Source organism: Lissotriton helveticus, chromosome 3_1 (assembly GCF_964261635.1).
Source record: "Lissotriton helveticus chromosome 3_1, aLisHel1.1, whole genome shotgun sequence".
In the NCBI taxonomy this organism is placed as follows: Eukaryota; Metazoa; Chordata; class Amphibia; order Caudata; family Salamandridae; genus Lissotriton; species Lissotriton helveticus.
The window spans coordinates 1,931,647,242-1,931,661,608 of NC_136061.1; the positions used below are offsets into that span (position 1 = coordinate 1,931,647,242).

The 14,367-nt window shown below is 47.8% G+C and overlaps 1 protein-coding gene across 2 annotated transcripts in view; it reads right to left on the bottom strand.

Moving 5' to 3' along the window:
* The window catches only part of SPG11 (SPG11 vesicle trafficking associated, spatacsin), a 573,976-nt gene that overhangs the window by 556,411 nt on the left and 3,198 nt on the right, over positions 1-14,367 (bottom strand). For both annotated transcript variants that reach the window (XM_078682963.1, XM_078682964.1), the window contains exon 2: positions 9,949-10,220. In XM_078682963.1, the coding sequence (XP_078539089.1) occupies positions 9,949-10,214 (266 nt within the window). In that variant the 5' untranslated portion in view covers positions 10,215-10,220. The remainder of the gene's footprint in view (positions 1-9,948; positions 10,221-14,367) is intronic.

The following is a 14,367-nucleotide window of genomic DNA, read 5'->3' on the forward strand; positions in this document are numbered from 1 at the left end:
GCTTTTGCTTCAATTGGATGTGAAAACATAGAGCAACTATCACATCAGTCACAACAGAGGAGTTCCAGGCTAATCGAATGTGCACATTTAATAGAAAAATTTCACATAAGGCAAGGACATTCGAAATAAGATAAAAACAGTGACTAAATACATATAAAAGGCCATTTATGCAGCGTACACCTGAACCTAAATTGTTAGTTGGCACTACAAATAACAGGTATTAGCAAATCTGAAAACAATGGTGCTCATTTTATGGACCACCAGAACAATGCAGGTTTTTCTCAGCCTTGCTGGGATGTAACACTGAGAATAGAAGGTTATTCTGATATATTTACAGAGAGTCTGTATCTTACCAGCTAAGAAATTAAAAAGAACCAACTACCTGACCATATGGTAACTGAGAATGATGAACAGGTCATAATGTGCTGGGAAAACTAGGGAAAACATCAAACTCAATTAGATGCATTCTTGCAGGTCAGTAGAATTTGCATTTCATAACTCGGAAGCAGACTGTCGTGTAGTTCCTAGGAATCCCCAGGACCTGCACGTTTTGGACGATCTAAACTAAGGTTTTGGTGTCCCAGCCGCTTCCAAAACACCCCCACAGGCTATGTCAGCCATTAGACCAGCTAGCCCTACAGTGCCACTACCACCCCCCTGTATCTTGCAGTGAAGTAGATAGTTTCTGGCAACCTCTGGACATGACAACCCTGATTCCTCAAGGATCGTGGAAAACAGTACAGTGCTTTTTGCCCAGTCATTCATGCTCACTTACTCTCCGAAAGTACACAGGAAGGAGATTAGGACGTTTCATTAAGTATTTATTGGTCCAGCGTCAGTTTTGTATAAAACATATGTGCTGCGACAATCAGGAGACAGAAGCATACAAAATAGATTGCTAGTACCAATATAGTAAATAGTAGATACATTTCTACCTTGTTGCAAATAAGATGTACATAAGCAGTTCAGATAAGAACAGTAGCACTTGCATATTCCTAAAATGCACGCCCTAAATAATTTGCCTAAATGTACCTAGCCTAGCCTAGATGTGTCTGTGCAACCTGTATATGTGTATGTAGCCAAGAAGCCCCTAGGGAAGAACCAGACCCCTCACCTGATGGTTGAGAATGAATGACCCGGTCTCTGCGTCGAGGATGACACCCCCGCAAGGGATGTCAGACCGCTGCGTGTCGAAGATTCAGCATGCATGAGCCTGTGTCAGCTTGAAAGGAATTCCCCTCTAATTTGTAGGGGGAGTGAGGTTCCTTTATACTAGATTGGTCACTCCAGGGTTTCTTCTAGAATCGATATGTTTTGAAAACAACCATAAATGTTTTGGGGGGGGGGCGCTAGAGGGCGCGCATGCAGAATGGCCGCACTGTAGTGAGGCTCCTGCTGCCTGGACTGATGATCCTATAATTATCCTTTTCCACCACGGTCCAAATCTATATAAATAATGCACAGCTGTTGATGGTACTGGGCTGCAGACTCGGTGAAGATCTGGACGCAATCTGGCCTTGCAACCCGAAGATATCGGCAAGGAAGTGTGAGACCGGGAGCTGCGCTGGACCCTGCATGGTCATGCTGCTGGGGGCTACTGACTACGCTGCGCCGTGGCGGACCACGAGGCTTGCAGGCCTCAAACGATGGGACACAGGAATAGCTCCTGCATTCCTCGGCGGATACGCTGCGACGTTTCTTGACGACACGGCCCTTTGTGCCTAGCACTGCCAGCGGACCCACCCGTCAAACATCTGGACATTTGGCAGACGGGCAGCAACGGTCTAATTGAACTGGCCGGAGAAGGGTGTTGAAGCATACGGATCAAGGCGGAGCGGACAGACGGAGATTGTCACCGGTGAGTTGGGGTGGCAGACGCTGGGGCTCACGAACAGGAGAGTGAGCGCCCCTCCCCCCCCTTCAACGATACCTGCTGGAGCTTGTGGTGCCTGTCTGGGCGGGCTGGCCTGGGAGTAACGCGGCTTCCCGCTGCGCGTCCCATTTTAGCGCTGCTGTTCCGGTGATCTGGCGCTCGCTTAGAGTGGGACTGTGTCATCGCCGCCGGGACGGGACGGTGAAGTGGCGGCCCGGGTGCCATAGCGGTTGAGCTCTGTGGCGGTGCATCGCGCTGTACTGGGCTGGTGGGAGCGGCTGTGACCCACGCGAGAATCGGCCCTGCTGCACACCTGATTGAGAGAGGCGTGCGGCGTGTGCGTGCACAAGACCTGAGGCATTGCCTGAACGGCTGTTGTCGTGGCAGGGACAGTACACAGGTGGGAAACAGCAATGGTACACCGGGTAGGATAGGGAGCTGTGTACCTCTTGTACTACAAATTCGCTTTGCCCAACAATAAGAAGTGAAGACTAACTGTGATCACAGGGAGAGGCACTGTTCAAGGCATTGATATCAATGGGCAGTAAAATTACATATATTGCTTCATGACCCCTGAATTGTGATACTACTCGTCTGGACTGCGTTGCGAGGCGCTTCAGACGGGATACACCCACTGGCACTATTTGTCAGTTGGGCACTGTATGAAGTAAGTGCTCCTTCCTTTCACTTGCGCTACTGCTGGGAGCGTTCTACACATCAGGCACTAAGGGACGGTTAACATCAGTGGCTGGCGTTCGTGGGAGGTGATCCCGCTCCTTACTGAGGGATTGCAGCTGCTTGCACTGTCTGGTAGACCCTTGTCCAATATTGGTGGAGACGTCCCGAAGACCTGCTCTGTGCATATGAGTAGGGCTTCCTGCCACTCCGGAGAAGAAAGCTTGCAACGACCTTCGCCAACTGCTACAAGATCCTGCAGGGGACCCACAATGGGCAAACTGGACAATAGGCAGCCTAAACTGTCCTTTGATGCCACGACTTCCAAAAAGGGATTGCGAAAAACACCGGACAAGATGGTTGCGCAAAGTCCGGCTGACGCTGGAGCGGGTGCTGGATCTTCCATGTCTGACATACAGATACTTATGCAGGAAATGAGGCAGGGGTTCGCTACAATAGTTGATAAAGTCGATCGCATATCGTCTAGAATGGACGCAATTGCACAAAAAATGGATGTACACGAGGAGCGAATCACCGAGGCTGAAAGGCGTATATCTGACAATGATGACACGACGGCCTCGCATGCCACCCAGCTCTCGAGAATGGATAATGTCCTCAGAGTCATTGCCGCGAAAAATGAGGAGTTGGAGGCCCACAGCCGACGCAACAACATCTGCGTCATAGGCGTACCAGAATCCACCAACACTGGGCGCATGGAAGAGTACGTGGAGAAGATACTGATGGCTGCAATTGGGACTGAAGCGTTCTCTAAACAGTTCATAGTTGAAAGAGCGCACCGTTCACTTGGTCCGAGGCCTAAACCGGGGGCGCCGCCACGGCCCATCATTGCAAGGCTTCTCAATTACCGAGATCGAGATACTGCATTACGAGCTGCACGCACCAATCAAAACTTGTCATGTGATGGAGTCAGTTTTTCCATCTATCCAGATTTTACGCCCATAGTACAGGAGCAGAGACGTAAGTTTCTGGATGTTAAGAACAAACTCCGTACGTTACAAATAGACTATGCACTCCTATACCCTGCAAAGCAGAGGGTGACCCACCAGGCTAAACAACATTTTTTCACGAATCCGCAGCAAGTGGAGGATTTTTTGAAGGGTCTGAGACGGGAGAGATCTGGACGTCGACAAAATGGAGATGAGGGACAGGACGACGAACACTTACTAGAAGAAGATGAGTAACGTTGCGCTGTTGGGTGCTGTAGTACTGTACTGTAATACTGGAGGGCGCAAGGATGCCCTCAGGACTGCCTCTATCATGGACTGATGATACAGCTGTTCGACGCTACCGTGGATGGATATTGGACTACTGGTGGTAACGTATTCCAGGCACCACCACCCCCCCTCCTTTACACTGTACCCGCTTGCGGTCATGCAGAGTGGAGGATGTGGTGTGCGGGGTGGATATGTGCATGCCTCAGATGGCCCCGTGAGGGTATACCCCAATGGTTATGTTTGATACAGTATTGATGTTGGGGTATTTACTACATGATTGGGAGAGTGGGAGGGGTAGGGATTCTGGCACGTTGGGGATGTTTCAGTGGGTTGAGGGTGGGGTCAGGTCTGTCGAGTACTGCTATGCGACATGCACTACCAGACTGAGAACTGATATCACTGCATTACACCTACACCAGTATAGAAGTCTGGGGTATGGGCATTGTAGACTTCTTGGACGACAGGATGGGTTGTTATGTCTTTTGTTGAATGGGGAGGAGGGTGGGGATGAGGCATGGTTGGGGGTGCCTAGTTGGGGTAAGGATGCGACTCCGGGCTTTGAGCAGACGTGTGAAGGATATGATGGACTGCCAAATTCTGAAATGTCACGTCTTAGCACACTGCGGATGCTGGAGGGAGGGGAAGAAATACTGTTTCCAATGGTTGGTGGGTGGGATGGGGATGCTGGAGAGTTGGGGATGCTTCAGTGGGTGGGGGAAGGGGCAAGATGTGTTGGGGATGTGCAGCCCAATCGAGGGAAAGCTGGGACTGCTGATGTGGGACACCTCGACACGGTTAGAGTAAGTAAGCCAGTTGGCGGGCAGCGGGGGAGGGAGAGCTTTTCTATGGGGGAAGGTAGCAGGGGAGGATTGATTGCTCATTGTTGCACATATTCAGGTATGATTGTTGTATATGAGAAAAAGATTTGCTGCTTCAGAGGCGCGGATTCATACGGAGAGAGAGCTACTCAGCAATATTTTGCAGGCGAATTGTATAGATTGGCAGGATGATGACGGGTACTGAGAGTGATGTAAAGATAACAGTATTGTCTTGGAATATTCGGGGATTGAATGATGCCAGGAAAGGAAGGAATGTGATTGCATATCTGGAACGGCACCATGTGCAAATTGCGTTATTACAGGAAACAGTCTGCGCCCTCGCTCTACTCACACGTTTGCATGCAAGTGGGCGGATGTGAGAAGTTTTTCGTCATACTCTGCGTATGCCAGAGGCACGGCGGTACTAATTAAAACAATCGGTGCAATTTGTGAAACTGGGAGAAATAGTTGACCTGGAGGGGAGATTTGTTTTATTGTGGGGCAGACTTTGCACTGACACGGTCACAATAGTAAATTGCTACGCACCTAATGTTGATACACCTGAATTCTTTACGACTTTATGGGGTAAGATAGTGAACACAGGTTTGATGCACATTGTCTGGGGTGATTTTGATTTTAATGTAGCTATGGTACCCGGACTAGATAGATCTGATGGATGTCATCAATATAACAGACATGCTAGGGATGCATTACAAGGTATAATTAGGGAAGGTGCCTTGATAGATAGCTGGCGGTTTGTGCATGCTGGGCTTCGCGAGGGGACACATTTTACGACACACGCTGACACCTGGGCTAGACTTGACTACTGCCTCCTCTCTCGGGGTTTGGCACTTGACTTGGGCAAGGTTGCTCATTTGCCGAGAACTTACTCGGACCATTGTCCAGTCCTGGTCCAGATTGCTATCCCTGGTTATGGTAAGGCGAGACCCGCGTGGCGCATGCAGCCCACGATGCTTCTGGATACGGTGTTCAAAACGGAACTGGGTGAGGAGATTGCAGAATTTTTTCCTCGAAACAGGGGTTCGGTTGAGAACCTAGACACCATATGGGAAGCGTTCAAAGTGACAATTAGGGGATTCTGCATCTCAAAAGGTTTTGGGGTGTTGCGAGATATTAGGGGCACTATTTCTAAGCTGGAGCGTGACCTGAAAGATCTGGAGGTCAGGGGAATCGATGGGGCCTATACACAAGGAATTTAGGGACAAGCTCACACAATACGAGGAGGAGGTGGCTAGAGAAACCAAGTTTAGAGGCAAATATTGGCAGGCAAGGCGCTATTGCGAGGGGGAAAGGCCGGGTCGAGCCCTAACAGAAATTACCAGACATCCAAGGGGTAACACACATATACTGGAGTTGCACACACCAGAGGGTGGGTCATGCCAAAATATGACGGGCATACTGAACATGTTTACCGCACATTATGAAAGATTATACACTACGCAGCGCACTGGTGAAGTACGGTTTGATGGCTTTTTAGACGATGTAGCGTTGTGCTGGCTCAGTGACGCCCACAGACAGTTTCTAGGCGCTCCACTCGAAATTGATGAAATCCGGGACGCTATTGTATCCCTCAGTAATGGTAAGGCAACGGGTTTGGATGGCCTGCCGGCCGAATTTTATAAAAGCTACATTGATATAATGGCCCCGGTATTGAAGGAGGTCTTTGAAGAGTCATTGGAGGTGGGAGTACTGCCTGGATCAATGAGGGAGGTAGTGATTACGTCACTTTTGAAGCCCGGGAAAGAGCCAGCGGAATGTGATTCGTACAGACCGCTTTCTCTTATAAATTGTGACGCTAAGATATTGGCGAAGGTCCTGGCGACTAGACTCTCGTTGCTTATGACCATGATAGTACTTCCTGACCAAGCGGGGTTTATTCCCGGCAGATCCACTAATCAAAATTTGCGCACCCTTTTTTCACTAATTCAAACGATAGCGCTGAACCTACTTGTGGCGGCTGTATTTCTTCATGCTACGAAAGCATTTGATTCAGTTGAATGGAGCTACCTTTTCGCAATTTTAGCCAGAATGAGATTCCTGAAAATATTTATGGCCTGGATACGGCTCCTGTATACTGATCCGGCGGCGAGAGTACTGATTAATGGTGAGCTTTCGCCTTCAATATTGTTGTCCAGGGGCACCAGGCAAGGGTGTCCGCTGTCACCGTTGCTTTTCGCGATAGCGATTGAACCACTGGCTTGTCGCATCAGGCAGCTACACAAACAAAGCGCTTTTAAATGTTTTCAGCGGCAAATTGATATATCGCTTTATGCTGACGACCTGACGTTATATGTGGTGGATCCGCAGACAAATCTTAACTCGCTGCTCCGAGAGTTCCTGGTATTCGGTCACTTATCTGGCATACAGATTAATTGGAGGAAGTCCCTTTTTTCCCCCCTGACACCTGCCGTTTCTCATTTGTAAATGTAAATGTGGGATACTTGTAAAGCGCACGGTTACTCTACCCGAGTGTCCTGGCGCTGTAGACCGCTGGGGAACCCGTCCTGGTTTTCCCTGTGAAATGGTCCCTTTCTGGGTATCTCCAGGGTGAAACCAGGCATCCCCGGCGTCTGTGGGGGGCCGTTGTAGAGATGAGGCAAGCTTAATGCCCAGAGTTACCGAGTGTGTTCCCTGGTTAGAGTAGGCACTGAGGCGAGAATTATCGAGTCCGTTGACCCTGGTCCAAGACCCTGCCGCGTCGGGAATTGAGCCCTGGTCCCGGGCCGTTCTCTGCTTACAGGTCTGCTGCCTCTAACCAGTGAGCCACACCTCTCCACTACCACTCTCCATTTCTCGCTGGATTACCCGCTTGAGTGGTGTGACTCAGACCTTCGCTATTTAGGTATTCAGATATCGCTTGTAAGAGAGGATACGATACGTCTGAATTATGGCACTGCCATCACTAAACTTATGGATGATGTTTCCCGATGGATATCATTGCCGTTGTCCTTGGCCAGCAGGGCCTCGCTGATCAAGATGGTGGTCCTGCCTCATTTCCTATACCTGTTCCAAAACATACCATATTATCCGGAGCCTTCTTCTTTAAATCGTTGCGGTCGGAACTGTTGCGATTATTTTGGGGAGGCAAGCAGCCAAGGGTGGCGTGGTCGGTCATTACCCAGCCTTATGTTAATGGGGGATTTGATGTCCCTGATTTCCTAATATATTATTTGAGTGCTCAGGCGCAATATGCTTATCACTGGTTCGCTCCCACATTGTTCATGCCACAACTAGCTGTGGAGGATTGGATAGCCCGACCTCTTCCCCTTAAGGGTATTATTTATGGCCCGACCAGCGCTATAGAGACTCCGGCCACTACGGTAACTTGCACGATAGATGCGTGGCACCGCATTCTTAATATGCTGCCGGTTGATTTTTTATACGCGCCGAGCATGCCTCTTGTGTATCATCCGGGGCTATCTCTGTTGCAGGAAGGAGGATTCCACACACTATGCTATAAACTGAAAGTATACACCGGGGGTAATTTATTCATAGATGGCAAATTCAAAACACGTGATCAGTTTTTTCAGGGCCATTCGCCTACACCACTAGAACTTTTTTATTACGTTAGGTTGAGACAGGGACTGCGAAGTGTCCTACCACGATTCCCGGATGAACCTGAATGGTGCTATCTCTACAGGCTATGCTTGTCTCCGCGGGTGGCCGACATCTGACATCTGTACCGTAATATTCGCGGACAGTGTGATGGCGACGGGGGTAGGGCACTACAACACTGGAGTACTGATATTGGCAGGGACATAACTGAGGCGCAGTGGAAATACTGTTGTGGACTGAAGGCTAATATTTCGCCCAGCTCTAGACTGAAAATTATCCACTATAAGTTCCTGCAGAGGATGTATTATACGCCGGAGAAAAAGCTGAGATTCCGATTATCGGACAATGCCAGATGTGCACGGTGTGGATCGGACGCGGCGGGTTTTCTGCATTTAGCATGGGAATGCCCAGTTGTATTTAGCTACTGGACAGAGGTACACTTGGCGCTCCAGGAGATGGTTAACGAGACGATTGATAAGGATCTGCTCACTATGCTATTAGGATACACTATGCAATTGCCTAAATCAATACGGAAGTTTGTGGATGTTGATTATTGATGGCAAAGCGCAGAGTGGTGTGCAGATGGGGGAGAGGTCGAGCTCCGAAATTTAAGGACTGGTTGGATGATCTGATTTATTGTCAGTCTCAACATACAGTATATGCTGACACACAACCGGTAAGCAGTAGGGTTAGAGACATATGGGGACCACTACGAGACTATTTACTGACCACTACCGCTGCTTCGGCTGCTGGAAGCCGAGACGATGTATGTAGCACCACAGATGGGTAGGAGGGGTAGCTAACTACTATTGACTAGTACTACTACAGAACTTTGCGTGGTGTTGACATATGTACCTTGACGACTGAATGAATGGGATTGCTGGCTGTCTGTATTAGTAATTATGGTATATGCTAATGATCACTACCGAAGCCCGTACATGTGATGTAGCTCTCTTCATTTTTAAACTATGCAGATACATATGCCGTGTGAGTCGGCGCTTCTATATACATACTGGATGTTGTTGTGATTACAGCTTGATACCTTCCACAAGTAAAGGAGAAACGGACCCCCCCCCCTTTTCTCATGTTAAGGTTTAATGTTGGACATATGAAAATTTCGAAGACCTTTGAAAGTGTATATTTCACGCAATGATCTGGGAACGTCAACTACTAAGATTCTATGACGCCGAGCCTCCGGGATGTCGGCAATTGTGCTGTGTTTGACAAGGGTTTTGCAAGGGGAGTACAGTGAATGCAGCCGGCCCGAGAGGTTGTTGGCACCATGCAGTGTTACTTTGTGATGGTATAATAAAGGTCTTTGAAACTTTAAAAAAAAAAAAATGTTTTGGAAACAATCATGATTGTTTTCTAAACAAATGCGATCATGCACAGCTGGCTGTTGGCTAAGGATGAAAAAAGTGGTGACCCTTACACAGAATAATTGTACAGAGCCTGAGGAAATGTTTATGTACGTCAGGTACAGGGATTATGATAAAATACCGAGAGCCTGGTGTCAAAGAGACAGGAGCTAGCTACTAGGTAAAAGGTCACCTGTTTAGAATAGTTATTGTTGTGTGGATGAGACAATGTATGTAAAATGGGGTATAAGTGACAGGACTATCCCAAAGGACATGACAAGACAACACAACTGAACTTGCTCATCGTAAACACAGAGATAGAGAGTTAACTGCAATGGACCCGACCGATCAGTTCTATATTTCAATATACACTACACATTGGTCTTCTGAGTGAACCAATAGAGCAGACTTACTGTTGGAAGTGTCCCTCGATGTACACCTCCTGGGTCTCCACGCCTCCTGAAGGTAAGATGGTGATGTGAAGACTCCCATTGGAGCAAAGGATGCAGAAGGTGAGGTCCTGTCTCCCAATGAGGGCTGCCCTGGCAGGCACCCGGATGTCTCTCTCCTGAAGCAAACCCGGTGCTGGGACCAAGAGTACACATAGCTCTTTTGATGGGCTTTCCATTCTGTCTCCAAGCGAGGCTCGAAACACCACTCCAGTCCCTTCATCATCCATTTAAACCTTTAAATATCAAAACAGGAAATGCCATGTTAACCCAGATATACCACTGTTACTAAATATTAAAATGATCCCCACAAGCACTCTATTTCTTTTTTGTGAGTGAAATCAAAAGACTATCTACATCTAGCTTCCATTCTCAGATGCACACAGTGCCCTTCCCAGTGCAGTGCCAGTCCAAAGCGTTTCCTTTGTGCAGTTTCAGTGTGCTGCTGGACCCGATAATGGTGGACAAGATTATTCAGGTCAGCAGTGTAAGAAGCTGGCAGAGGTGGGCCCTAAACAGCTGGAAATGGTGGTTAATAAGATACTGGAGCGAGAAGCAAACAATGAAGGGCAGTCAGTGGGTGCCACTGCTACAAGCTGATATACCTACTCAGATGACATGGGTTGAGGAGGCATGCCTAGTGCCACCCCTATTTCCCAGAGAGTGGCTACTGCCCTCTCTACCCAGGCTGTGGTAGACTGACAGTGGTGGCAGCAACAAATCTATAGTCGGGAGGGGTGGGTTACTAGCAATCCTCCTGATCAAATATATGCAGTCTCCCCCTTTGCTTGGGGTCCTGTTGCCTTTGTCTACCTGATGTGTGTTTGAGAGCCAGTGGGTGCACTGGGGAAGGATGGGTTACTAGCCATCCTCCTGATCAGATATGTGCAGTCTCCCCCTTTGCTTGGGGTCCTGTTGCCTTTGTCTACCTGATGTGTGTTTGAGAGCCAGTGGGTGCACTGGGGAAGGATGGTGAGTTGAGCCATTGTGTGTAATGTGAGCTGTTCTCCTGGACATCACAGCTCTCCTGTGCCCCTCCCAATTCCTTGGAGAGGCCTGGTGGGCTGGGGCAGACACTCCGCACTTATCTGGGTTTAGCTGTACTAACTCTGCTAAGAGGACTCTCTCCCCCCACGCCCCGGTCAGTGCCTCCTGGTCTGGAGTTAATTAAAATTCCTCTTTAGGGAACAGCACAGGCTGGTACAAGAAAAGACAGTAGGTCATCCTTTGCATGCTTTGGTCACGCAGTGAAAACCCTTAAATATGCATTGTGATTGGAGGATGTAACCAGGATTCAAAAGTAGTAGACCCTCTGATTGGATTAGACTATCAATCAGAGGTGATAAAAAAGTCTGGCCTGGTCAGTTGTTGTTAAAGACTGGTCTATCATTCTGAAGAGGCGGCTCACACAGAGTTTGTCCAATGAGGCTAGCCGTGATCTGCAGTGTGAAGGCAAGATAAGCAGCTTGCTCACTGCATCTGAAACTTGAAGAAGTTTTCTCTATGACTGATGGGTTCTGCTGCAAAGGAATGTGCCCGTTTGACGAGGAGCCAGGGCATCAGCAACATCGGGGAGAGAAATCAGCTGTTTCTGTGAGGCTTGTGGAGCTGGCACTTTGAACATGGAGATTGCAGACAGCTGCTAAAGATGAGGTAAGGAAGCTTGCAGCACATCAACAGAGACGGGGAAGCTTGAACCCAGTCCTTGAAGGTGCAATTGTTTTGCCAAGAACCCTCCCCTGTGCTGTGGGTGCCTGTGTGGTACTTCAAGATACAAGAAGTAGCCTCACCACCTTTCGTTTTTTCATATCTGGGGGTATCATGGTGAACTGGCACTGTATCCAGCCACAACACCCTCCGACAGCTAGCCAGTGGCTACTGAACTAGTGAAACTCCAGTAAACTTTGTCAAGACATCAGGCACCTGTCATCAGCTCCATGACGCCACTAGAGCAGTGTCTTCACTCAGGACGGGAGGACACTTTTGTTGCTTTGGGTTGCGGTTATGGGGCTGATCAAGAACCTTTGACTTCAAATCATATTTTGAAACTATATAATTTCAATACAAAGATTGGTATCATGGCTCTAGCGAATGAGAGCTACCCTATGCAACATGGTCTATAAGATGCAATGCTAATTGTGTGTCTACAAGATAACTGTGTTTTTATAGTGCTTGGCATCTAGGCGCTATAATACTGTTTGGGATCAGAACTCTGGCCTAGGTGGTTGTAGAGACATCTGGTTTTCACTGTACAGACATCTGATTTTCACTGTGTATCTTAGTTTTATGTGTAGTATAAATCTCTTGAGTGCATTAAAGTACTTTTCTTTTATAAAAAGTAAAGCACTGACTGGACATTGATTTTATCTGCTGGAAGTACGGTGTGCACTGTATTATGAATATCTAACCCCACCTCACCTTCTTGAGTAAGCCTTGGACTGCTCTGTATCGCTACTCTGAGAACGTCAAGTGCTGGAGAGGAGTACTTGGTTGTCCAGTTGTGGGTCCACTAGTACTGAGGCCCAAGGACACCAGTGGGGAACACTCTAGTTGATGCAATTGGAGCTCAGTAACACCTGAGTGCCGTGATGCCCGGGAAGCCGGATCTAACAACAGGATATTGAGCTGACGCCCAAACTAAAAACTGATTCCCCAGTTCCAAAGGGCAGATCTGGCCATTAAGCCAGATCCTCATTACCCCCACCCATCTGCTATTTGTTGTTCCAGAATTTTGTTTTCACCAATGGATCTGTGGTGATGGATCTCAAGAAGACGAGACGTTATGGCAGAAAGGTAGGTTTGATGAACAAGAGGGGCTACCACATTATCATCCTGTCAGCCTCAACAACTCCTAGCAAAGTACAAGGAATGCATAACCATTCTATATTACCTACACACATTCCAAACCTTATGTTCCCCCACAAAACTTAAGTACTGAATATTATATTACTTTTCCCCTTATACACTGAATTTTACATTAATTTTCCCATTTGAAACTATAAATATAAATAAAACAACAAAAAAAACTACAAACAAACATACATGTGTACTGAAAAAGTAGACAGCAGTGTAAAAAAACAGCCAGGAGTTCCCCCTAAGCAGAGGGACGAGACAGGGATGTCCACTCTCCCCGTTGCAATTTGCCCTAAGCATAGAACCGCTAGCTGCACGGATCAGAGCATCACGGGAGATCCATGGAATTTGGTTTGGATATATTGAGCACAAGATCTCACTATTTGCCGACGACAACCTGCTGATGCTATCCTCTCCTTGAACCTCCTGGACAGCCCTTCAGAAGGAGATGCAGGTATTTGAAGACTTAGCAGGCTTCCGTGTAAACGCGACCAAATCCTCCCTATTAAATCTTACACTTTCAGAAAAAGAGTTAGAATCCCTAATTACGGATTTCCCATTCCAGTGGGCCAACTACAATATCACTTATTTAGGTATAAAAATAACATCACAGCTGGAAGGTCTGTTTAGAGCGAACTACCCAAGGCTACTTCACCAGTTGCAGCAAGACCTTAAATGGTGGAAGCCACAGTACCTTTCCTGGCTGGGTCGCATACATTCAATTAAAATGATGGTGCTTCCAAAATTACTTTACCTATTCAGGCCCGCTCTGTCGCTTTGGAGAGCGATTTCCTTCCCAAATTACATACACTAACTACACGTTATATTTGGCAGAGTGGGAGGGCTCGGCTATCCTTCGCACTGCTCTGGTGACACAAAAGCGCAGGATTTTGATCTATACTACAAAGCACCACAGTTACGAGTGGTAACGGAGTGGTCATTAAGAGAATCAGATAAGTACTGGATATAGGGCCATAATGGGAAGGACCACCTGGGACTTGCTTTGGAAGCCAAGGAAAGACCGCCCCCATAACGCATATCTTAACACACCCACTAAGACTACCCTCAAAATATGGGATTCGTAGTAGGGACAGCAGAGTGGACGTCCTCTCCCTCACCACATTCGCCGATCCATTTCAATGTGGAATTCCCACCAGCATACCAGCATACCAGCCAGGACCTTTCGACGAATGGCGTAAGGGGGGCTGTTTGACAATATCTGATCTCACAATTACAATATATTAACTTTTGAGAATTGCCAGCGTGACTTCAATCTTTCCCCTTCCGAGTATTATCACTGTCTCCAGCTCAAGTATTGGGTCCTACAACCAGAGGTGAGAGAAGCAGCTACTCTTGAGCTCACCCCGATAGAGAGCTTTGTCAAAAGGGCAGGGTCTTCAAAGGATGTAATTTCTTTTTTGTATGCCCTACTACTCTCTTCCTTGCACTCCCCACAACCGAGGGATGTGAATTTTTGGGAACACACGTTAGGGACCGAGATTACAGAGAACCAATGGAAGACACTGTGGA